Here is a 26,130-nt window from a genome sequence, read left to right as displayed (position 1 = left end):
GATGTAAATCTTTGCAGGATGTTCCTTTTGTTGGTCTCTACCATTACACATGGTCAAAGGCCAAATGCCCTAAATAATGTTGGCAGTACCTGACCCTGAAGAGAATTAAGGCTGCTGCAGGGCTAGAGGGGGTAGTTCCATCTTAGAGCTCATGCTAAGGCAGTTCATACCAGAAACCTTGAACTTCTCATTTTGCCATTTTTTTTCATCAAATTTCCAAAGCATAAAAGCAGTATGTTCCAATTAGCTTCTTAAAATGTTCTCTAATACCAATTCATTTATTAGAAAACTGGAAGATAATTAAAGTTTTAAAGTGTTTCTAACTACGTTTTGTTTTGTTTTGTTTTAAAGACAAAAGGACAGGATATTTTTCAGAGAAGTATACTTGGGCACATTCTACCAGAAGCAATGGTTTGTTACTTAGAAAATTACGAGCCTGAAAAGTTTTCTGAGATCTTTCTAGGAGAATTTGATACTCCAGAAGCAATATGGAGCAGTGAAATGAGGTAAATAGCCAGTCGATTGTTTGTATTCTATACACAGACTCTCAACCTTTTGCCATCTGATTTGACTTCTCTGAAAATATTTACTTTCACTAGTTGCATAACCTCAAGCTACAGCAGTCATTGGTGCCAAATCAAGTGACTTGTTCACAAGGCCCTCAGCTTTTTTCCTGTTCTAACATGATGTGACAAAATTACTGTTACCTTAGTAGAGTTTTGCATAAGGGTGTGGAGCCTATTACCACTGGTACTTTTCAGGCAATGAATTAATATATATATAAGGGACATACGGGGCTTAAATTAAGACACTTCTGAGTATTTGGGAATAGAACTATGCCCCACTTAAAAACTTTGCCCACAAAAAGTAGATCAGACTAGAGATACCCAAAGTCATTTTAATTAGGGCTTCCTAGCCAGCACACATTGACCATAATCTGGACTTTGCCAGGAGAATGCCATAGGAAAGTCCATATTCCACCGAGAAAAAGGAGAGGCCCAGAAGCAAATATCAATACCCATACAGGCTGTGTCTGGTAAAGTCTTGGCAGTTGATGATTCCAGTGTCAAGTCTGCCTCTCTGAACAACCCCTCAGTCTTCTTAGCTGGATGGCAGTTGATTTTCTGAGTCAGTTACCCACTCTTCTTTGGCTGGCCCACACTCACAGTGCTACCTGCTGGTCATCATTTGGCTTCTGTAATAGTTTGACCTATCAGCCTGACATGTACTAGCCACCAATTTGAATATATTCTGTATGACTGTCATATTTTTCATTGGGAACAAATGTATAGGGATATGAATAAGTAAGTTTATTATAATTATTCTGTGTAATATTTTTCTTCTGAGATTGGTTGGTATGAGTCCCTCATTTAAAGGATGTAGCTCTGTGAATCCTGAGCAGATCCAGTTTCTTCTTAGCTGAGGGCCAGATCCTAGGTTGTGCTAAATTAACTAAAAGCCCATAGAGTGAGTTTCTTTGGGGATAGAGCTGACTTGATTCCATTCCCTCATACATGCAGATTTCATACCTTGTGACCTTCTAATGACTGGATTTTCAGGAAGAAGGGTTGGTATTCTCAGTCTTTTTCTCTTTGGTCTTCTCTATAGATAGTATTACAAACAAATTTATATCCATAGAGTGTTTTTACACAGTAAGTTTAGAATACTCTAACTTTCTTAGAGCTCTTATTTTAGGTCAGTAACTGAGTTACTCTGAAGAAGATCCATGTAATTATCTTGCATGATTTCCTGTCATAAACTTTTCTTTAAAATAAAATATAAAATGAAATAGGGACTGCCCTGTTGGTCCTGTGGTTAAGGCTCTGTGCTCTGAATGCAGAGGGCCCAGTTCAATGCCTGATCAGGGAACTAGGACTCACATGTCTCTGTTAAGATCTGGTACAACCAAATAAGTAAATATTTTTAAAAATAAATAATTCCATCATAATGCTTGGAGACTTTTCTAATTGTAGGCGCCTCATGATAGAGAAGATTGCTGCCCATCTTGCTGATTTCACACCTCGTCTTCAGAGTAACACAAGAGCACTTTATCAATATTGTCCCATCCCAGTTATCAACTATCCACAACTAGAAAATGAACTATTTTGTAGTATTTATTATCTCAAACAACTTTGTGATACACTCCGGTTTCCAGATTGGCCAATTAAAGACCCGGTAAGTCAGCAGATTAATTTGTGCCTTCTTAAATCATAAAAATAACCTCCAATCGCTTCTGGGTATTTCTTCTTTCTAAGAAGGATAATAGATTTCTTAAATAGTTCTTTTTAGTTCAGCACTCTATAACTTGAGTGTAGTTTGGTGTATCTGGGTAAATCCTAAACTCAAAGACAGTTTTTTCAGGGAGCATAAAAGGACTTTACAATCTTGATCTTTTCTGACAAAAACAAACTCAAATTTCATACATGTAACAGAATTTGTTGTTGTTCCATTGCTCAGTTGTGTCTGACTCTATTCATTTCCATGGATTGCAGCGCGCCAGGCTTCTCTGCCCTTCACCCTCTCCTGGAGTTTGCTGAAACTCCTATCCATTGAGTTGATAACGCTATCCAACAATCTTATCCTCTGTTGCCCCTCCCCCTTTCTCATGCCCTGAGTTTTTCCCAGCATTGGGTTCTTTTCCATTGCATCAGCTGTTTGCATCAGGCGGCCAGAGTATTGGAGCTTCAGCTTCAGCATCAGTCCTTCCAATGAATATTCAAGGTTGATTTCCTTTAGGATTGACTGGCTTGATCTCCTTGCTCTCCATAGGGTTCTCAAGAGTCTTCTCCATCACCACAGTTCAGAAGCATCAGTTCTTTGGTGCTCAGCCTTCTTTATGGTCCAATTCTCACATCGTACATAGCTGTTGGAAAAACCATATTTTTGACTGTTTGGACCTTGGTCGCCAAGTGATGTCTCTGCTTTTAAATATGCTGTCTAGATGTGTCATAGTTTTCCTCCCAAGGAGAAAGCATCTTTTAATTTCATGCCTGTGGTCACTGTCCACAGTGATTTTGGAGCCCAGGAAAATAAAATCTGTCACTGCTTTCACTTTTTCCCCTCTGTTTGCCGTGAAGCGATGGGTCTGGATGCCATGATCTTCGTTTTTTGAATTTGAGTTTCAAGCTAGCTTTTTCACTCTCCCCTGTGACCCTCATCAAGAGGCTCTTTAGTTCCTCTTCACTTTCTGCCTTTAGGAGTGGTATTATCTCCATATTTGAGGTTGTTGGTACCTCTCCCAGCAGTCTTGATTCCAGCTTGTGCTCCATCCAGCCTGGCATTTTGCATGATGTACACTGCATAGAAGTCAAGTAAGCAGGATGAGGGTATATAGCCTTGATGTGCTCCTTTGCAAATTTTAAACCAGTCTGTTGTTCCATGTCCAGTTCTAACTGTTGCTTCTCTACCTGCATACAATTTTCTCAGGAGACAAGTAAGGTGGTCTGGTAGTCCCATCTCTTAAGAATTTTCCCCAGTTTGTTGTGATTCATATAGTCAGAGGCTTTAGTGTAGTCATTGAAGCAGAAGTAGGTCTTTTTCTGAAACTCCCTTGGTTTCTCCATGATCCAGCAAATTCCTCTGCCTTTCCTAAACCCAGCTTGTATATTTGGAAAATCTCAGTTCACATACTGCCTGAAGTCTAGCTTGAAGAATTTTGAGCATAACCTTATTATGAGCAGGTGAAATGAGTGCAGTTGTATGGTAGTTTGAACATTCTTTGGCATTGCCCTTTGGGATTGGAATGAAAACTGACCTTTTTCCAGTCCTGTGGCCACGCTTAGTTTTCCAAGTTTGCTGACATATTGAATGCATCTCTTTAACAGGATCATCTTTTAAGATTTGAAATAGCTCAGCTGGAATTCCGTCACTTCCACGAGCTTTGTTCATAGTGGTGTTTCCTAAGGCCAGCTTGACTTAATACTCCAGGATGCCTGGCCCTAGATGAGTGACCACACCATCATACTTACCTGGGTCATTAAGATCTTTTTTTGCATAGTTCTGTGTATTCTTGCCACCTCTTCTTAATCTTTTAAGAGACTGTATAATTATATAATATAATTACATATTATAATAGCTTGGTAGGAGCTTGTCTTTATAAGAGATTGATTAAACTCACAGATGCTGAAGTTAGGCAGTCTGAGGTTGAGTTTGTTTGGCCATTAATAGCTCATCAGTCTAGGATATGAGTGTCAGTTTGGGTGTGTAAGGGTCCAGTTTCTAATCCTGGGCAGGCTCTTTGTGGGTCACCTATTTATGGGCCTCCTAGGTTACTCTGGTAAAGAATCCTCCTGCAGTACAGGAGACAACGGGTTTGATTCCCTGGGTCGGGAAGAATCCTTTAGAGAAGGAAATGGCAACCCACGCCAGTATTCTTGCCTGGGAAATCCCATGGACAGAGGAACCTGATGGGCTACAGTTCATGGGGTTGTAGAAAGTTAGACATGACTTAGCAAGTAAACAACAACCACATAATATTGAGTGTATTGCTTGGCTTCTCTAAACCTCACGTATGGTAATAGTGCTGTTACTATTAATAGCAGCTTTTCATGTGATGGTTGGTAAGATTAACTGAGAGTTCACATAAAAAAACATTGCATTAATTCCTGGGACACTCTTACTTTTGCCAATCCATTACTAATTCCTACGTTTTCCATATTTTCTGATTCTTTAACAATTAAAAGGAGAGACAAAATTTGGCAGAAAATTACGATACCACTTTAAAAAAATAATAGTCCCATAACAAATACTTTGCTACCTAACATTCAACAATACTAGAAGGAAATTTTGATTATTTGTATTTAGAAAGCCATTCGTTGTTTAGCCTAAAATGTCAGTACAAGTAAATTTAACAATTCCAGAACTTACAAATTATATTCTGAAATAGTTTTACTTTAATAGACATAAATTTTGATTCTGTCTTTAAGGTCAAGCTTCTAAAAGATACCCTTGATGCTTGGAAGAAGGAAGTAGAAAAGAAGCCACCTACAATGTCAATAGATGATGCTTATGAACTGCTTAATCTCCCTCAAGGACAGGGACCGTGAGTCATTTTCAGTATCATCTTTCCCCTTCTTTGTGCAGTTTGTCTTATACCTGAGAAAGACATTTGATAGCTGTGTGTCTAGAATAGTAAATGACATATAGGAAAGAATACAGATTTATTAATTAATCTTTGAAGTTTTAGAATAGATATGATAGAAAAAAATAGTTTAGAAGTCATTGTAAGTATAGGCTGAAAGTTAAAATTTTACCAACATAGGTCCTGATAGTCAAAGCTATGGTTTTTCCAGTAATCATGTATAGATGTGAGAGTTGGACCATAAAGAAAGCTAAGCATCGAAGAATTGATGCTTTCGAACTGTGGTGTTGGAGAAGACTCTTGAGAATCCCTTGTAGAGCGAGGAGATCCAACCAGTCAATCCTAAAGGAAATCAACCCTGAATATTCATTGGAAGGACTGATGCTGAAGCTCCAATACTTTGGCCACGTGATACGAAGAGCTGATTCATTAACAAAGACCCTGATGTTGGGAAAGATTAAGGCAGGAGAAGGGGACGACAGAGGATGAGATGGTTGGGTGGCATCATGGACTCAATGGACATGAATTTGAACAAGCTCTGCAAGTTGGTGATGGACAGGGAAGCCTGGTGTGCTGCAGTCCATGGGAATGCAAAGAGTCAGATATGACTGAGTGACTGACCTGAACTGAAAGTTAAAATAAGTTAGAATTATAGTTTGAAGTGACATTTTTGAAAAGTTGGTTTAAAAAAATTCTTAGTTATTTGAACCCCAAATATGGTTTTGTAATTTGAAGTGAATATGGTAACCTTGTATAGGCAATTTTTTTTTAATGGTAAAGATAATACATAAGAATAATCTTTATCGGTGATCCTAGGGCAGCAAAGGCTACACAGATATAAAGAACAGACTTTTGGACTCAGCAGGAGAAGAGGGTGGGATGATTTGAGAGAATAGCATTGAAACATGTACATTACCATATGTAAAATAGATAACCAATGAGAGTTTGATGCATGAAGCAGGGCGCCCAAAGCTGGTGCTCTTTGCAGACCTAGGGAGGATAGGGTGAGGAGGAATTGTGAGGAAGGTTCAGAATGGAGGGGACACATGTATACCAACAGCTGATTCATACTGATTTATGACAGAAACCATCACAATATTGTAAAGTAATTATCCTTCAATTAAAGTAGATAAATTTAAAAGATATTTTTAAAAAAAGAATAACCTTACTTAGGTCTTACTGAAATAATTAGGTGCCTAATATATGATCATACACAGTAAAAGTGAGGTTCTTAAAATAATCATTTTAGAAAATTGTGTAAATATTTTTCTTGCACATTATTCAATTCATGAAGCAATTTTCCTATTTTGCAGGCACGATGAGAGCAAAATTAGAAAAGCTTACTTCAGACTTGCACAGAAATACCATCCTGACAAGAATCCAGAAGGGAGGGTATGTACTGCCTTTGGAATTAGGGCCGTGGGGCTGACTTGCTTTTCTTCTACTGCTGTTTCAGGTAGAGAAAAGATATACTTATGCACCAGTGTCTGCCTCATAATATATGTCTAGTATATGTTAAATTAACTTCTGGTCCACATGCTCATGCTTTTTGCATAAATGGTCGTCTCTCATTTTATCCAAAGGACTGCTCTTTGACTAGTGTGTGTGTGCTCAGTCGTGTCTGACTCTTTGTGATCCGTGGACTGTAGCCCACCAGGCTCCTCTGTCCATGGAATTTTCCAGGCAAGAATACACAATACTCTAGCAGGTTGTCATTTCTTTCTCTAGTGGGTCTTCCTGACCTAGGGATCAAACCCACATTTCTTGGTGTCTCCTGCATTGGCAGGCAGGTTCTTTATCAGCTGAGCCACTGGCAAGCACAACTAATAACTTAGGGTTTTTATTCTCTTCCCTTAACCATGTTTGTTTGAAAATTAACTCTAATGGGCTGTCACATGAGTCATTGAAGACAGCTAGAAGATGGGTGAACTTAATTCATTGCCACTCAGATTGCTTTGGGTCTTTCTAATGACCTCCAACTTCTTATGACTGTTAATGAAAAAACAGAAAATTTGGTTCAGAGTTAAAGTCATCTGGTGCCAGCATCCCCTGATCTTGTCTTTTGTGGCTCCCTACTATAATGCCAGTGGGCACTCATAAAATCACATAAGGACCACTAAAACTAGTGCTCATAGTTTGTTGCTAGAAACTTCAGGTAGTTTTCCCTGATTCAACGCTAGTGTTTTTTATTAGAGATAGGCAGTATTCCTCAGTAGGAAGATAGCACTGGAAAAAACATCACTTTTATGTACTTAAGGCGTTTTTAATCAAAAACCTGGGACATCTTTTGAGAAATTTAAAGCAGTTCAGATTCATCTAGGAAAGAAAGCAATCATATAGGAAGAAATTTTGAAATCAGTACTAAATTTCTACACTTAAGTTACCAGATACTAAGTACTCTGTAAAACTACAATAGTAATACAGTATTCTACTGGCACAAAGATCAACATATAGATCAAGGAACATTATAGAATAGTAGTTAAGAGCGTGGATATAGGAGTCAGACATGGATGTGAGTCTTAACTGTGTCAGCAATGGGCTTGTGACCTTAGGCAAGTTATGTAACATCTTCTTAAAAATGAGATTAGTAAGGGTACACACCTTATATAGTGTTTTGAGAATTATGTGAAATAATGTATGTAAAGCATTTAGTACAGTGCCTGCCATAGTGCTCAAAAAATAGTACCTCATAATAACTATTTTTTTAATAATTCAGAAACTATATCTGGTATGTATGAACTTAATGTAACATATATGGTATAAGGGTAGCTTCCCTGGTGGCTCACATGGTAAAGTGTCTGCCTGCAATGTGGGAGACCTGGGTTCAATCCCTGGGTTGGGAAGATCCCCTGGAGAAGGAAATGGATATGGAATAAGCCAGTGAAGAAAAAATTTTCAGTAAATGGTATTGAGATCATTGAATACCTTTTTTGGGGGGAAAAAAAGTTGTTTCTTCCTAAAAGTATACCACCTAAATTACAGTTGGAATGAATTCCTTAATATAAAAAAACAGAACAAAATAGTAACTAAAGTTATTAGTAAAATACAAACTATCTGTGTACTAAGTTGTGATTTTAGATGTTCTGAATTAAAGGTTGATTGTCTTTGGTTACATACAGGATATGTTTGAAAAGGTAAATAAAGCCTATGAATTTTTATGTACCAAATCAGCAAAAATTATGGATGGACCAGATCCAGAGAATATAATTTTAATTCTGAAAACTCAGAGCATTCTCTTCAACCGTCATAAAGAAGGTAAGGCATGTGTTATGATTTTTCCTCCAGGTAATTCTACCATGTTCTTTGTTTCTGCCGCTTATTCCTTTGGGGGGAGGAGGTTAATATGTTTTTTATTATTATATTTTTAAATGTATTTTTAATTGGAGAATAATTGCTTTACAATGTTGTGTTGGTTTCTGCTGTACAACACTGAATCAGCCGTAAGTATACACATGTCCCCTCCCTCTTGGACCTTCCTCCTACGGATTTCTAATTATTTATGCATAAGACTCTTGGAATTCCATTTTAAATATAAAAGAGTAGTTTTCTGTAGTTAGACCCAAAACGTTTATTTTATACCTTCCAGGTCTTGCCTATGTTTTTCAATAGTTTACATTCTCAATAAGATTTCATTGTTCCTTCTTAAAGGACATTTCTATTCTGTGGAGGTACTTGGTTAGTTTTATCTTTAGCCATTTAATAATAAACATTAAATGAGATCTAAAATGGACCAGGAATTTAAGCATCATGTCTTTTGTAAGACTGCACCTATCCATAAATCTCTAAAGGCTGAAAACATCAAAAGTGCTCTGTTTTTTAAAAACCAACAGAACTTTTTTGGTGGTCCAGTGGTTAAGAATCCGCCTTCCAGTGCAAAGGACACTGGTGCGATCCTTGGTCTGGGAATGTTTCACATGGCTTGGAGCAGCTAAGCCTGTGTGCCACAACTGCTGAGCCCATGCTCTAGAGCCTGTAAGCTGCAACCGCTGAAGTCCTTACACCTAGAGCCATGCTTCCGAACAGGAGAAGCCACCACAATGAGAAGCCTCACACTGCTTTTCCAACTGGAGAAAGCCCATGTGCAACAATGAAGACCCACCACAGCCCAAAAATTAAATAAATAAATAAATCTTTAAAAAATTTAAAAACCGCAAGAGAGACTTTTCAAATGATCATATATATCCCCTCACACTTCATTTTCTGTGGTAGCTCTCAAAATCCTCTGATCCTGTGGAACACTTTGAAAATTTTATAAATGAAATATGTGTGATTTTAGGGTACAGGTTATTGGGAATTTCCATTGTTGTTTCAGAGTGATTTGTGGTAGCCTAACAGTAGTAGCCAGAAAGCTCGGAGCACACTGAAAATTTTTAGACTTTGTTGGGGAGGTTGGATTTAGGTTCAGTGTAACAGGTGTCCATTGGCTTCTAACTAAACTTGGCTTACACATAAAATGGGAAACCTATTTGCTCTGTAGGATAATGGGAAAAAAGAGAGAATAATGAGAGATCTGAGATAAGCAGGAGTGTTGGGTAATTTAAGATAAATAGGACTCCAGTTTATTGGAGGGGACATCATGGGGATTGAGCAGCTTGGACATCAGAGCAGTGATTAATTGATTCAGTTTTGCATATAAACTCAACAGAAAGCATTTGTAAAACATTTAGTTAAATGACATCACTAATGAGAATGAATTTAAAGAAGTCTTTTTCAAATAATTGGTTGTTTTTTGGCTGATAACTATTTTAGCCACCATAGTGCAACTGTAGGTCATTTTTATGTATTATCAAGATCAGAATTTTTTTTCACTCTGTCTTCTACTTTTCACAAAGGGAGTTTATACTCAGTAAGTTCTGGGGTAGGGGGTCCTCATCTAATAGAACTTAACATTAATTCACTCACTGTTTTTCTTATGTATGTATGTGTTAGGACTACCAGGACCAGTTCCAAGGGGCTTTTTTTTTTTTTAAGCTGTCTTAAAAATGCATTAATTTAAAGTAGATTATTGGTCATTCTCAGAAGGTAAAAGTTATAAAGATCACGGGGACTATACAGAAAGTAGATACTCTACGAAGGATCAAAACCGCTATACACAAAGTTTAGTTTTAATCTACCAGGAAATACTCTTTTTCTAGTAGAAACATTTTAGAGAAGTCAACCAAACAAGTTTGCTAGTAGAAAAGATCCAAGGGATTTGTACTCAGTTTAATTTCTTTATATAAACTAGAGTTAGGAAACATTTAAGATGTTTAATCTCTTTTTTTTGACAATGTAATTAAAAATTAACTTAAAACCATGATTATTTCAGATTTACAGCCTTATAAATATGCAGGATACCCCATGCTAATTAGGACTATAACAATGGAAACTTCAGATGACCTCCTTTTCTCAAAAGAATCACCATTGTTGCCTGCTGCTGCAGAGCTGGCTTTCCATACTGTTAACTGCTCAGCCCTCAATGCTGAAGAGCTTAGACGGGAGAATGGAATTGAGGTAATATGGAATGATTTTTGTCCTTGTCTTAAAGCTAGTTTAGGCAAACTGTCTCTTAGCAATAAAGAATTCACCAAGTACGAAACAGTTGATACAGTTTCTTTAATTTACTGCAACAAATAACCATGTTCTTTATATTCTAATTCCAAAATTAAAATAAATGGAGCCTTATTGCATAACATGAATTGGAGAATATTGGATTCAAAGTTGGTGAACTTAATATTACTTGCAAAATAGTGTAGTAGGATGCTTTTAAAAAACTGCAGGGTTCTTTGTTTACTTGTTTATTTAACAAATGTTAATTGAGCTAACACTTATTTGCCAAGTTTCTAATGTTAGAAGGTTAATTAATGTTTTATTCCTAGCAGAGGAGGCTTTTCAAACTTGAGAGTTAATGGCAGACTTCTTTCTGTGCAGGTGTTACAAGAGGCATTTAGTCGCTGTGTGGCTGTCTTGAATCGTTCTAGTAAACCAGGTGACATGTCAGTACAGGTAAGGCTTGAAACACACTATTCCAAGAAAGTTAGGCTAGACTAGTAGTTCAGATGTTAGGTCTATTTTAGAATCACTTTGAGGGCTCATTAAAACCTGGGTTGCTGAGGTCTGCCTCCCAGGTCCTCTGCCCAAAGTTTCTGATTCAGAAAGTCTAGGGTAGGGGCCTGAGAATATGCTTTTCTAACAAAATTCCCAGATAATAATGATGCTGTTATTCTGTGTATCACACTTTATTTGTGTGTGTGTGTGTGTGTGTGTGTGTGTGTATCACACTTTAATAAACACTGTGCTAAATCATATGTAATCTGTTGGCTTAATTTTTTTTCCCTTAAAATACAGAGTGATATAATGAATCCCATGTCCCCTTTACCCAGTTTCAAACATCTGTAATTTTTCCATTTTTGTTTCACTTATCTTCCATCCCCTTCCTTAATTCCTTCTTTACTTCCCACTCCCATACCTAGTGTTTTCATTTTCTTCTTTTCTGTTGAATTCTTTGGTAGAAGATCCATCAGGAACATTAAGATCACTGTAAAATGCATCTTTTTGACCTTTTGTGTATGCCAGCAAAATTTAGAATATTAAACAATTCAGTATAGGCTTTTGAGTTTCATCCTTATTTTTATTAATAAGTATAGTACATTATTAGAATTCAGGGCAAAAATACTTTAATCCAGAAGTTGGCAAACTTCTTTTTATAAAGGGCTAGAGGTTGATTATTTGAGATATTCAGGTGACATGTAGTCTGTTGCATATTTTTTAAATTACTTATTTTTGGTTGGACTGGGTCTTTGTTGCAGAGCACGGGCTTTCTCCTTGCAGAGGGTAGGGGCTTCTCTTTATCATGGTGCACAGGTTTCTAATTGCAGTGACTTCTCTTGTCGCTGAGCTCCAGTGCTAGCGTGCACAGGCTTTAGTAGTTGTTGCTGGAGGGCTCTAGAGCGCAGGCTTAGTAGTTGTGGCACATGGACTTTATTGCCCCACAACATGTGGAATCTTTCTGGACCAGGGATCAAGCCTGTGTTCCCTGCATTGGCAGATGGATTCTTATCCACTACCACCAGGGAAATCCTATTGCATGTTTTTATTTGTGACTTTTACAACTCTTTCCAAATGTAAAAGCTAAGGCTTCCTGGCCATACAAAAACAGATCATGGTTGACTTGGCCTGTTGGCCGTATAGTGGCCGTGGTTTGCCAACCCTGCATCTATAGGGTATCTTAACCAGAAATACTGATAATTCAATAGAAATGTTCTGTTTAATTTTGGAGTGTCATATATATCATTGAACATTATTACGAATCTCTACTGATTTGATTTCCACTGTCTTAAACAGGAATGTACATGTGTCCTTTTTTTACTCTGTTGTGTTATCTGCAGGTGTGTGGACACATAAGCAGATGCTATAGTGTGGCTGCTCAGTTTGAAGAATGCCGAGAGAAAATTACAGAAATGCCTGGCATCATCAGGGATCTCTGTCGGGTGCTCTACTTCGGCAAGGTAGACGTTATGTTTACTTCTTTCTGGATTCAGTCAGCAATGAGTTTTCTTGTCAAGTAGTCAGTCCTCAATTTATAAATAAGCTATTTTCCTAAAATTATTTTCAAGTAAATGACACGGATCTCTAAAAACATTTTTCACTGACTCCTTGCTGTAAATGATGACTTTGCTCCTGGACTGGCTCACAAAGAATAAGACAAGAGTGACATATTTAGATGGAAGTTGGTTTCCTCTGAACATTTGAACAGATGCAGGGAAGCAAGAGAGAAGACTAAACTAAATCAGTCTAATGAAAGTAAAAGATTATGTAAACTTAAGAGTCAAGTCACTGCATGGTGAAAAGGCCATAGGGATCTGAGAGCTTGCTGTTTCCTCCCAGTCCAACACTGCTTAGGGAAGTTGACTATGGGTGATGTGAAAAGTGACTGGGAAGGAAAGAGATTCTCTGGTTACAGAGTGACAGTTGTGTTGGAATAGAATAGGATTAGTTTGCTGATCCTGGGCTGAGGTACCTAGAAATAAGGAATCTGATGAAAACACATCCCCAATTATGTTTACTTGACATACTTAGATATGTCTAATAAGAATAAGTCTCCTGGTGGCTCAGAGGTTAAAGTGTCTGCCTGCAATGCGGGAGACCTGGGTTCAATCCCTGGGTCGGGAAGATCCCCTGGAGAAAGAAATGGCAACCCACTCCAGTATGCTTGCCTGGAGAATCCCATGGACGGAGGAGCCTGGTGGGCTACAGTCCACGGGGTCTCAAAGAGTCAGACACAACTGAGTGACTTAACTAACTAACTAAGAAGAATAGAAATGCTGGTATAAAGAAATAAATCTGTACACCTACAGTAAAGGCTTCATTGATACACTTAAGATCACTGACACATGCATTGCTACTAAAGCCTTATCACTGTTTTTAAAATTACAAGAAGTGAAACAAAGAAAACAGTATTCTTATGTCTTTAACACTAATGGCTTCAAAGATAGTAATTCTGATACAAATTGAATCCACATTGAGGTATCACCTCACTTTGGTCAGAATGTCTGTCACCAAAAAGTCTACAAATAATAAATGCTGGAGAGGATATGGAGAAAGAGATCCCTTGTATACTGTTGTTGGGAATGTAAGTTGGTGTAGTACAGCCATTATGGAAAACAGCATGGAGCTTCCCTAAAAAAACTGAAAATAGAGCAAGAATACTGAAGTGGGTAACCATTCCCTTCTCCATGGGATCTTCTTGACCCAGAGATTGCACCTGGGTCTCCTACCTTGCAGGCAGATTCTTTACTGCCTGAACCTCCAGGGAAGCCCCAGAGCTACCATATGATCCAGCAGTTCCACTCCTAGGTACTTATCTGGAAAACTGAACACACTAATTTGAAAAGATATGTGCACCCAGTCATAGCACTATTCATAATAGCCAAGGCATGAAAATAACCCAGGTGTTCATCAACAAACGGTTGGCTTAAGTTGATGTGTATACACACACACAGGGATTCCGTGGTGGCTCAGACGGTAAAACGTCTGCCTGAAATGCAGAAGACCCGGGTTCGATCCCTGGGTTGGGAAGATCCCCTGGAGAAGGAAATGGAAACCCACTCCAGTACTCTTGCCTAGAAAATTCCATGGATGGAGGAGCCTGGTGGGCTACAGTCCATGGGGTCGCAAAGAGTCAGACACGACTGAGCAACTTCCCTTCCCTTATACACACATACACACATGCACTGTATATACACACACAAATAGACACACAATGGAATGTTATTGAGCCATAAAAAAAGAATGAAATATTGCCATTTGCAGCAGTGTGAATGACCTAGAGAATATTATGCTTAGTGTAACAAGTCAAAGACAAGCACTGTATGGTAACACTTATATGTGGAATCTAAAGAATAACACAAATAAACATATATACAAAATAGAAACAGTCTCACAGACATAAAAAACAAACTTACAGTTACCAAAAAGAAAAGGAAGAGGGAGGCGAGGAGGGACAAATTAGGAAAACGGGATTAACAAATGCAAACTGCTAACATAAAGTGGGCTTCCCTAATAGCTGAGTCAGTAAAGAATCTGCCTACAGTGCAGGAGACCCTGGTTTGATTCCTAGGTCGGGAAGATCCGCTGGAGAAGGGTTAGGCTACCCACTCCAGTATTCTTGGGCTTCCCTTATGGGTCAGCTGGTAAAGAACCCGCCTGCAATGTGAGAGACCTGGGTTCTATCCCTGGGTTGGGAAGATCCCCTGGAGAAGGGAAACGCTGCCCACTCCAGTATTCTGGCCTGGAGAATTCCATGAACTGTATGGTCCATGGGGTCGCAAAGAGTCAGACATGACTGAGTGACTTTCACTTTCATTCATAAAATAGATAGGAAGGATTTGTTATCCAATTGTATAGCACAAAGACTTATATCCAATATCTTGTATTAACCTATAATGGAATATAATATCCAAAAAAATTGAATCTCTGTGTTGTATACCTGAAACAGGTTTCTCTTGGGAGCTTTTTTTTAAAATCCATTATTATTTTTTTTAATTCCATTATTTTTATTCTCAGAGTATTCCAAGAGTGGCTGCCCTTGGAGTAGAATGTGTCAGCTCTTTTGCTGTGGATTTCTGGCTACAGACACACCTATTGCAAGCTGGAATTTTGTGGCATCTGCTCGGTTATCTGTTTAATTATGACTACACTCTGGAAGAGAGTGGTATTCAGAAAAGTGAAGAAACAAACCAGCAGGTAACTTGAACATTACTTTAACACTGAATTTGAACCCAAACTGTAGATTAATGCAAAGCCCTAGCTATCTGGAGCCCTCAAGGCATAAACCATTTTTCAAGATGATTAAGTTTATTGTTCTTTAAGCCCCAAATCTTTTTATCTTAACCACTTATCCCAGAAGGATTCAAGACAGTGGGATTTGCAATAGTATAAACTGAGCATAACTTAATCTTTTCTTGATTACTCAGAATCACCTTTATGATTACAGAATTATGGTTGTATATCACAGGGAAGCGATAACAGTGCTGTTGAGGCTTGTTTGCCTAAATACTTGAGAACTTACCTGATTTTTACAGATATTTTTTCTGTCACTCCTTTCTTATTCATTATTCATATTGTGAATATGTGCCTCTAGTGATCAGATGTACTTAATCATCTCTTGTTCCCCACCCTATCCCCCAGGGTGCTTCTTCCAGTTATCTACAAGTTACCATATTAGATATAAATGACTACATAGATCCTGATTGTCTTTCGTATAAATAGAAGAATAAACTGTAATGCAGGAACTTTTTTTAAAAATCATTTTCTTATTTTAAATTCTTCATTTTTTAATTGAAGGATAATTGCTTTACAGAATTTTTTTATTTTCTGTCAAACATCGGCATGAATCGGCCATAGGTATACATATGTCCCCTCCCTCTTGAACCTCTCTCCCATCTCCCTCCTCCCCCCACCCACTAGGCTGGTACAGAGCTCTTGTTTGAGGTCCCTGTGACATACAACAAATTCCCATTGGCTATCTATTTTACATATGGTAATGTAAGTTTTCATGTTACTCTCCATCTCACCCTCTCCTGCCCTTTTTCTGTGTCCATAAGTCTGTTCTTTATGTCTGTTTCTCCATTGCTGCCTTGCAAATAAATTCTTCGGTACAATCTTTTTGGATTCCATATATATGCGTTCAGTTCAGTTGCTCAGTTGTGTCCAACCAACTCTTTGCAACCCCATGAATCGCAGCACTCCTCCCTGTCCATCACCAACTCCCGGAGTTTACTCAGACTCACGCCCATCGAGTCAATGTTGCCATCCAGCCATCTCATCCTCTTCGTCCCCTTCTCCTCCTGCCCCCAGTCCCTCCCAGCAACAAGGTCTTTTCCAATGAATCAACTCTTGGTATGAAGTGGCCAAAGTATTGGACTTTCAGCTTCAGCATCAGTCCGTCCAGTGAACACCCAGGACTGATCTCCTTTAGGAAGGACTGGTTGGATCTCCTTGCAGTCCAAGGGACTCTCAAGAGTCTTCTCCAACACCATACTTCAAAAGCATCAATTTTTCGGTGCTCAGCTTTCTTCACAGTGCAACTCTCGCATCCATACATGACCACTGGAAAAATCATAGCCTTGACTAGATGAACCTTTGTTAGCAAAGTAATGTCTCTGCTTTTTAATATGCTATCCAGGTTGGTCATAACTTTCCTTCCAAGGAGTAAGTGTCTTTTAATTTCATGGCTGTAGTCACCATCTGCAGTGATTTTGGAGCCCAAAAAAATGAAGTCTGACAATGTTTCCCCATCTATTTCCCATGAGGTGATGGGACCAGATGCCATGATCTTAGTTTTCTGAATGTTAAACTTTAAGCCAACTTTTTCACTCTGCTCTTTCACTTTCATCAAGAGGTTTTTAGTTCTTCTTCACTTTCTGCCATAAAGGTGGTGTCATCTGCGTATCTGAAGTTATTGATATTTCTCCCGGCAATCTTAATTCCAGCTTGTGCTTCTTCCAGCCCAGCGTTTGTACTCTGCATAGAAGTTCAATAAGCAGGGTGACAATATACAGCCTTGATGTCCTCCTTTTCCTATTTGGAACCAGTCTGTTGTTCCATGTCCAGTTCTAACTGTTGCTTCCTGACCTGCATACAGGTTTCTCAAGAGACAGGTCAGGTGGTCTGGTATTCCCATCTCTTTCAGTATTTTCCATGGTTTATTGTGATCCACACAGTCGAAGGCTTTCGTGTAGTCAATAAAGCAGAAATAGATGTTTTTCTGGAACTCTCTTGCTTTTTCGATGATCCAGCAGATATTGGCAGTTTGATCTCTGGTTCCTCTGCCTTTTCTAAGTATATGGTATTTATCTTTCTCTTTCTGACTTACTTCACTCTGTAGAATAGGCTGTAGGTTCATCCACCTCATTAGAACTGATTCACATGTGTTCCTTTTTATGGCTGAGTAATATTCCATTGTGTGTATGTGCAAAACTTCTTTATCCATTCATCTGTCTGTGGACATCTAGGTTGCTTCCATGCTCTAGCTATTGTAAATACTGTGCAGTGAACATTGGGATACATGTGTCTTTTTCAATTTTGGTTTCCTCAGGGTATATGCCTAGGAGTGGGATTGCTGAATCATATGCTGGTTTTTATACCTTGTGTTTTAAGGAACCTCCATACCATCTTCCATAGTGGCTGTATCAATTTACATTCCTTCCAACAGCACAAGAGCATTCCCTTTTCTCCACACCTTTTCTAGCTGATGATGGCCTTTCTGATCAGTGTGAGGTGATATCTCCTTGTAATTTTGATTTGCACTTCTCTAGTGATGAGCAATGTTGAGTGTCTTTTCATGTGTTTTGTTAGCCACCTGTATGTCTTCTTTGGAGAAATGTCTGTTTAGGTCTTTTCTCCCATTTTTTGATTGGGTTGTTTGTTTTTCTGACTTCGAGTTATACGAGCTGCTTGTATATTTTGTAAATTAATCCTTTGTCCATAGTTTCATTTGCTATTATTTTCTCCCATTCTAAGGGTTGTCTTTTCATCTTGTTTATAGTTTCCTTTGTTATGCAAAAGCTTTTAAGTTTAATCAGGTCCACTTGTTTATTTTTGTTTATATTTCCATTACTCTAGGAGGCTTACAGAGGATCTTGCTTTGATTTATGTCATGAGTGTTGTGGCTATGTTTTCCTTTAAGAGTTTTATAGTTTCTGGTCTTACATTTAGATCTTTAATCCATTTTGAGTTTATCTTTGTGTATGGTATTAGGAAAGTGTTCTAATTTCATTCTTTTACATGCAGCTGTCCAGTTTTCCCAGAACCAATTATTAAAGAGGCTATCTTTCCCCATTGTATATTCTTACCTCCTTTGTCAAAAATAAGGTACCCATAGGTATGTAGGTTTATTTCTGGACTTTCTGTCTTGTTCCATTGGTCTGTATTTCTGTTTTTGTGCCAGTATCATACTGTTTTGATGACTGTAGCTTTGTAGTATAAACTGAAGTCAGCAAGGTTGATTCCTCCAGCTCCATTCTTCTTTCTCAAGACTGCTTTGGCTACTCGGGGTCTTCTGTGTTTCCATATGAATGTGAGAGTTTTTGTTCTAGTTCTATGAAAACTGCCTTTGGTAATTTGATAGGGATCTCATTGAATCTGTAGATTGTCTGGTAGTATAGTCATTTTCACAATATTGATTCTTCCACCCCAGTAACATGGAATATCTCTCCATTTGTTTATGTCATCTTTGATTTTTTTCATCAGTGTCTTAACAGTTTTCTGTATGCAGTTCTTTTGTCTCCTTAGGTAGTCGTATTCCTAGATATTTTATTCTTTTTGTTGGCAGTGGTGAATGGGGTTGATTCCTTAATTTCTCTTTCTGATTTTTCATTGTTAGTATATAAGAACACAAGTGATTTCTGTGTATTGATTTTCTATCCTGCGACTTTGCTAAATTCACTGATTAGCTCTAGTAATTTTCTGATAGTATCTTTAGGGTTTTCTGTGTACAGTATCATGTCATCTGCAAACAGTGAGAGCTTTACGTTTCTTTTCTGATCTAGATTCCTTTTATTTCTTTTTCTTCTCTGATTTCTGTAGCTAGGACTTCCAAAGCTATGTTGAATCCTAGGGGTGAGGGTGGGCACCCTTGTCTTATGATCTTAGGGGGAATGCTTGCAGTTTTTTACCATTGCGAAGAATGTTTGTTGTGGGCTTATCATATATGACCTTTACTATGTTGAGGTAAGTTCCTTTTGTGCCCTTTTTTTAAGAGTTTTAATAATAAAAGGGTGCTGAATTTTGTCAAAGGCTTTTCCTGCATCTATTGAAATTATCATGTTTATCTTTCAATTGGTTTATATGGTGTATCACATTGATAGATTTGCCTAGATTGAAGAATCCTTCCATCCCTGGAATAAACCCAACTTGATCATGGTGTATGCCCTTTTTAATGTGTTGTTGAAATCTATTTGCTAGAATTTTGTTGAGGATTTTAGCATCTATGTTTATCAATGATATTGGCCTGTAGCTTTCTTTTTTGTGTGTTGTCTTTGGTATCAGGGTGTTGGTGGCCTCATAGAATGGGTTTGGAAGAGTTCCTCACTCTGCAATTTTTTGAAGGAGTTTTAGAAGGATAGGCATTAGCTATTTACATGTTTCATAGAATTCACCTGTGAGGCTGTCTGGTCCTGTGCTTTTGTTTTTTTGGGAGAGTTTTGATCACATTTTTTATTTCAGTGCTTGTAATTGGATTTTTCATAATTTCTATTTCTTCCTGGTTCAGTCTTGGAAGATTGAACATTTCTAAGAATCTGTCCATTTCTTCCAGGTTATCCATTTTATTGCCATATAGTTGTTCATAATGGTCTTACAATCCTTTATATTTCTGCACTGTCTGTTGTAGTCTCTCCTTTTTCATTTCTAATTTTGTTGATATGATTCTTCTTTTTTTTCTTGATGAGTCTGGCTAAAGGTTTGTCAATTTTGTTTATCTTCTCAAAGAACCATCTTTTAGTTTTATTAATCTTTATGATTTCTTTCCTTCTGCTAATTTTGGTTTTTTTTATGCTTTTTCCAGTTGTTTTAGGTATAAAGTTAGGTTGTCTGATTTTTTTCTTGTTTCTTGAGGTAGGATTGTATTGCTATAAACTTCCCTCTTAGAGCTGCTTTTGCTGCAAGCCATAGATTTTGAGTTGTGTTTTCCTCGTCATTTGTTTCTAGGAATTTTTTGATTTGCCTTTTGGTTTCTTCAGTAACCAGTTTGTTATTTAGAAACATATTGTTTAATTTCCATGTGTTTGTGTTTTTTACTTTTTTTTTCTTGTAATTGTTATCTTGTCTCATAGCATTGTGGTCAGAGAAGATGCTTGATATGATTTCAGTTTTCTTAAATTTACTGAGGTTAGATTTTTGACCCAAGATGTGGTGTATCCTGGAGAATGGAATGTTCCATGTGCACTTGAGAAGAAGGTGTATTCTTCTGTATTTGGATGGAATGTCCTGAAGATATCAATGAGACCCATCTTGTCTAATGTATCATTTAAGACTTGTGTTTCCTTATTAATTTTCTGTTTTCATGACCTGTCCATTGGTGTAAGTGGGATGTTAAGGTCTCCTCCTATTATTGTGTTACTGTCAGTTTCTCCTCTTTGTCTGTTAGTGTTTGTTTTATGTGCTGAGGTGCTCCTATGCTGGGTGCATAGATATTTGCAATTGTTATTTGTCTTCCTCTTGGACTGATCCCTTGATCATTAGGTAGTGTCCTTCCTTATGTCTTGTAGTATTCTTTATTTTAAGGTCTACTTTGTCTGATATGAGGATTGCTACTCCAGCTTTCTTTTGGTTTCCATTAGCGTGGAATATATTTTTCCATCCTTTCAGTTTCCATCATTATATGTGTCTTTAGGTCTGAAGTAGGTTTCTTCTAGGCAGCATATGTATGGGTCTTGTTTTTATATCCATTCAACTGTCTGTGTCTTTTGGTTGGAGCATTTAATCCATTTATTTTTAAGGTAATTATTGATATATATGATCCTATAACCATTTTCTTAATTGCTTGGGGTTTGTTTGTTTTTTTCAGATTTTTTTTTTCTCTTGAATTTCCTAACTATATAAGTGTCTTTAACATTTGTTGTCAAGCTGGTTTGGTGGTACTGAATTCTCTTGACTTTTACTTTTCATAAACTCTTGACATTAGTGTTGGGGACTTCAGTACCTTTTTTGTTTCTTTTTCTTGGCTTTCTCTTCCTTAATATCTTCCATACTGTTTTTTTTGTTTGTTTGTTTTTCCCATTTATTTTTATTAGTTGGAGGCTAATTACTTTACAACATTGCAGTGGGTTTTGTCATACATTGAAATGAATTAGCCATGGATTTACATGTATTCCCCATCCCGGTCCCCCCTCCCACCTCCCTCTCCACCCCATCCCTCTGGGTCTTCCCAGTGCACCAGGCCTGAGCACTTGTCTCATGCACCCAACCTGGGCTGGTGATCTGTTTCACCCTAGATATACATGTTTCGATGCTGTTCCCTTGAAAAATCCCACCCTCGCCTTCTCCCACAGAGTCCACAAGTCTGTTCTATACATCTGAGTCTCTTTTTCTTTTTTTTGCATATAGGGTTATCGTTACCATCTTTCTAAATTCCATATATATGTGTTAGTATACTGTAATGGTCTTTATCTTTCTGGCTTACTTCACTCTGTATAATGGGCTCCAGTTTCACCCATCTCATTAGAACTGATTCAAATTAATTCTTTTTAATGGCTGAGTAATATTCCATGGTGTATATGTACCACAGCTTCCTCATCCATTCGTCTGCTGATGGGCATCTAGGTTGCTTCCATGTCCTGGCTATTATAAACAGTGCTGCAATGAACATTGGGGTGCACGTGTCTCTTTCGGATCTGGTTTCCTCAGTGTGTATGCCTAGAAGTGGTATTGCTGGGTCATATGGCAGATCTATTTCCAGCTTTTTTTTTTTTTTTTTGAAATTAGACTTTTTTATTGGCATTTTCAATATTGACTTCAGTTCCTCTGAAATAACTTTCCATGAAACAGTTTCAACACCCTATAACTATTTAAAAATTATGAGTTTCCAGCTTTTTAAGGAATCTCCACACTGTTTTCCATAGTGGCTGTACTAATTTGCATTCCCACCAACAGTGTAAGAGGGTTCCCTTTTCTCCACACCCTCTCCAGCATTTATTGCTTGTAGACTTTTGGATAGCTTCCATACTGTTTTGATTCCATAAATGTGCTATTGCCTGTAAGATAAGAGATCTATTTTAATAATTTAATGTCTTAATTTTTTTGTAACAGGAAGTAGCCAACAGCCTTGCCAAACTGAGTGTCCGAGCTCTAAGTCGCCTTGGAGGTTATCTGCCTGAAGAACAAGCGACACCAGAAAATCCAACCATAAGGAAAAGTTTAGCTGGCATGCTGACCCCCTATGTTGCTAGAAAACTTGCTGTGATTAGTGCTACTGAGGTATGTGCTTCAGAGCTAGCCTGGGTTTTGACAAATAGTGCAAGATCCTCTACATAGTAGAGAAACATAATAATGTTGATTGCTCTCAGAAACCTAAAAATTGAAAATGCTTATATGCTGTCCTGTCAACTAAGAAATTTGGTTATTGTCTTGGTGCTGATGATAGCAGCTCTATACATCCAGGGATAATAACTCCCTTCTTTCCTTCTAGCACAAAACTCAGAAAGTGTAAAGTGTAAAAACTTCTTATTAAAACACTTAGGCGATTCCCTGATGGTCCAGTGGTTAGGACTTGGATTCGAGTCAAGGGCCTGGATTCAGTCCCTGGTTGAGGAAATAAGATCCTGTAAGCCATGAGATACACACCCCCACTCTCCCTCCCCACAAAAAAACATTTAAAGGAGAGTTAAGTGTGTGTGTGTACGCTTAAAATCAAGTAGAGCAACACAAAGGGAAAGTACTCTAGATGGCTAAGCAGGCATAAGCTATGTCTGCAGAACTATTGAATTCAGCCTTGAATCAGGGTTTGGCTGAGAAAATTGGAACTGAATCTCTGCCCATAAATTCTACTTCCCTTTCTAGGACTATGCTTCATAAAGACTTAGATTTTGTTTTCAAGTATATGTATGTAAAGGTCATATGGTGTTCTTTTTAAACTTACATTTACTGTTTATAAAATGCTTTAATAAATTATCATGTGTGATTTTCAGCAAAGCAGAGCAAGTGTTAAGAATGAGATGTGAAAACAGACTCAAATTTGAATTCCAGTTTCACCACTTAAATGTTGTGAGACCTGGGACAAATAATTTGATCTTTCTCAGAGAAGTCTTGATTTTTCTCAGCTGCAGAATGGTAAACATTATATTTTCAAACTTGTTAAAATTATTCAAACCCATTGTACTTAAGGTTCCTATTACAGTGCTTGGTGTGTCATAGACAGTTTTAATGAACAATATCTTCAATATTTTTCCTAAATATTATGAAACACTAATATTCTGTCTTATAGATTTTGAAGATGCTTAACAGTAACACAGAGAGCCCCTATTTGATATGGAACAATTCTACAAGAGCAGAACTACTTGAATTTCTTGAATCTCAACAGGAAAGCATGATTAAAAAAGTAAGTTAACAATTTCTTGCATCCTGCCACCTTCTAGTGGAGAAGGTGGTAAGTCATGAAAAAAATCAAAAGACAGAGAGTACAATGGGAGATAAGGAGTTGGCCTGGATAATACATAACTAGATGGTTGAATCTTGATGGTTTAGAAGACATTTATGTTTGTGAGTTTGGATTTCATTAAAGAGTAACCATCACTGAGTGTCCTGGATTATGCAAAATTTGGTTTACCACTCGTTTCATGATAGTCACTCAAAGCTCTTCATTGATAGAGAATGAGATTGCAATTTTGAGAATTGCAGAGCTAGGAAGAACCAGTCTCAGATTTCTACATATGATCTGTTTTTTTTACCAGAAGAGAGAGAATATCATTCTTTCTTTGTTTAGCCCTTTACAGTTTATCCCCACTTCCCTCGTAGCTCAGTTGGAAAAGAATCTGCCTGTAATACAGGAGACCCAGGTTCAATTCCTGTGTTGGGAAGATCCCCTGGAGAAGGAAATGGTGATCCACTCCAGTATTCTTGCCTGAATCCCATGGACAGAGGAGCATTCACTTTCCTTTACAGTTTATTATACACTTTTACATATTATTTCAGTCCAACCTAAATTTTATGTAATTTCAACCAAAATCTTCTTAGGGCTATTTTTTTCCTATTATCCTATCTTTTTCTTTTCACTTTCACTTTTCTTTACAATTTATTATACACTTTTACATATTATTTCAGTCCAACCTAAATTTTATGTAATTTTAACCAAAATCTTCTTGGGGCTATTTCTTTCCTATTTTTCTATCTTTTTCTTTATCCTTAAATGGAAGTTATTCTTGATTTGTCAGCTGATATATTACCTTCTTTTTTAACTCAGAGACCCTGTTTTCCTGTACTTTATCACTTAATGTATTGCTTTTTAAAACCAGTTCAGATATGTTCATCTCTTAATTCTGTCACCCTATATATCTGACCAAGCCAAATGTCTGCTGAGAGGAGAGCCACATGTCATACTTGCTTACAAACACTAGGTCTAAGATACTTTGTTGACTGACCTCAGTGATCTTTTGAAATTTTAAAATGAGTTTCAAATTTGGACTAAAAAACAATATAACTCTCTGCCTATATATAACATAACTCTATTAGGGGCTTCCCTGGTGGCTTAGCAGTTAAAGAATCTGCCTGCAATACAGGAGACACAGGTTTGATCCCTGAGTTAGAATAATCCCCTGGAAGAGGAAATGGCAGCCCATTCTAGTATTTTTGCCTGAAAAATCCCATGGACAGAAGAGCCTGGCTGGCTACACTACAAAGGGTCACAAAGAGTCGGACACAACCGAGTGACTAAGCACACGTTCACGCATTCATGACTTTTCCAGATTAGTCCATATTACTAATTACAAATGTTAAAATTACATTAAGTGCTGTGATGTGTATCCCACCACATTTTTCTCCTATGGAAAAATGAATGGATCTTTGAAGTTATTTATCTGATAAGTTATTAAACTGAATATGGCTAGATTTATAAACTACACACTAGTAATTCTGATTTATATCTAACAATTTGTTTTCTTTTTTTCAAAGGGTGACTGTGACAAAACTTATGGATCAGAATTTGTCTACAGTGATCATGCCAAAGAACTTATTGTAGGGGAGATTTTTGTTAGGGTCTATAATGAAGTCCCTACTTTCCCACTTGAGGTAAGCTCTCCACCTTTGATTTTGTCTATAACTTTTGATCATTTGTTATTAAAAGCTACTGGTTTATTCACACTGTGTACATTGAAATAATATCTGCTTTTTGCCAAATATTTTATACTAACTGGGGTATGTGATAGGGTGACCATTGGTAACTTATGTGACTTTGTTTTGAATGTTGGGGAACTTAATGGATTCATGAGTAAGAATTTATTCCTTTCCCAGCTATTTCTTATATTTTATGCATAATGCTACTCCACTGTATCGTGTATATATGCCTGCAGCTCTGCTGTCTCTTGTGGAACTGTAAGGCCTTTTACATACTCACCCTATCATGTTAAATGTCAGACCACCAGACAGTAGTCTATCTCTGGCCAGTTTTTAAAAGAAATTAAGAAAATAGAAGGGGAGCGCAAAGAGAATTTTTAGATGAGTGGGTCACATCAGGTCTTTTCTTGTGATGACTCCTAATCACCTCCAGAAGCAAATAATCTTTTCTTTCCTTAGTTCTTGGGGATCATGTAGGAAAGTTCAGTTGTAGTTTTTTTTGGAGGGGGTGACAAAAGATTTGGTGGTTGATTGGTTTGTAAGTAAGAAAGAAGTGAGGCTTTGTTTTAGAGTTTGCTCTTGGAAAAAGGAACTTACGAAACTGGGATGTATGTTATTTATCACAGAATAATATATAAAAATAGCTGCTTAGCAGAATGAGTTTAGTGATTTTTGAAGTCTCTTTGAAAACTTCCTTTTGAATTTATAATCTAATATATATAATTTTTAAATGTAAAAATGCA

At 37.5% G+C, this 26,130-nt stretch overlaps 1 protein-coding gene across 2 annotated transcripts in view; it reads left to right on the top strand.

Annotated features, from left to right (window-relative positions):
• The window catches only part of DNAJC13 (DnaJ heat shock protein family (Hsp40) member C13), a 153,684-nt gene that overhangs the window by 96,835 nt on the left and 30,719 nt on the right, over nucleotides 1-26,130 (top strand). For both annotated transcript variants that reach the window (XR_011487368.1, XM_070466748.1), the window contains exons 32-43: nucleotides 352-506; nucleotides 1,974-2,175; nucleotides 4,926-5,041; nucleotides 6,394-6,472; nucleotides 8,200-8,335; nucleotides 10,389-10,573; nucleotides 10,991-11,065; nucleotides 12,448-12,567; nucleotides 15,125-15,304; nucleotides 22,370-22,537; nucleotides 23,544-23,657; nucleotides 25,226-25,342. Coding sequence is in view for 1 of the 2 variants with exons in the window: in XM_070466748.1 (XP_070322849.1) it covers nucleotides 352-506; nucleotides 1,974-2,175; nucleotides 4,926-5,041; nucleotides 6,394-6,472; nucleotides 8,200-8,335; nucleotides 10,389-10,573; nucleotides 10,991-11,065; nucleotides 12,448-12,567; nucleotides 15,125-15,304; nucleotides 22,370-22,537; nucleotides 23,544-23,657; nucleotides 25,226-25,342 (1,647 nt within the window). In the remaining variant the exon portion in view is untranslated. The remainder of the gene's footprint in view (nucleotides 1-351; nucleotides 507-1,973; nucleotides 2,176-4,925; nucleotides 5,042-6,393; nucleotides 6,473-8,199; nucleotides 8,336-10,388; nucleotides 10,574-10,990; nucleotides 11,066-12,447; nucleotides 12,568-15,124; nucleotides 15,305-22,369; nucleotides 22,538-23,543; nucleotides 23,658-25,225; nucleotides 25,343-26,130) is intronic.

This window comes from Odocoileus virginianus, chromosome 4 (genome assembly GCF_023699985.2).
Source record: "Odocoileus virginianus isolate 20LAN1187 ecotype Illinois chromosome 4, Ovbor_1.2, whole genome shotgun sequence".
Taxonomy (NCBI): Eukaryota; Metazoa; Chordata; class Mammalia; order Artiodactyla; family Cervidae; genus Odocoileus; species Odocoileus virginianus.
This window is presented reverse-complemented; position numbering and strand designations above follow the sequence as displayed.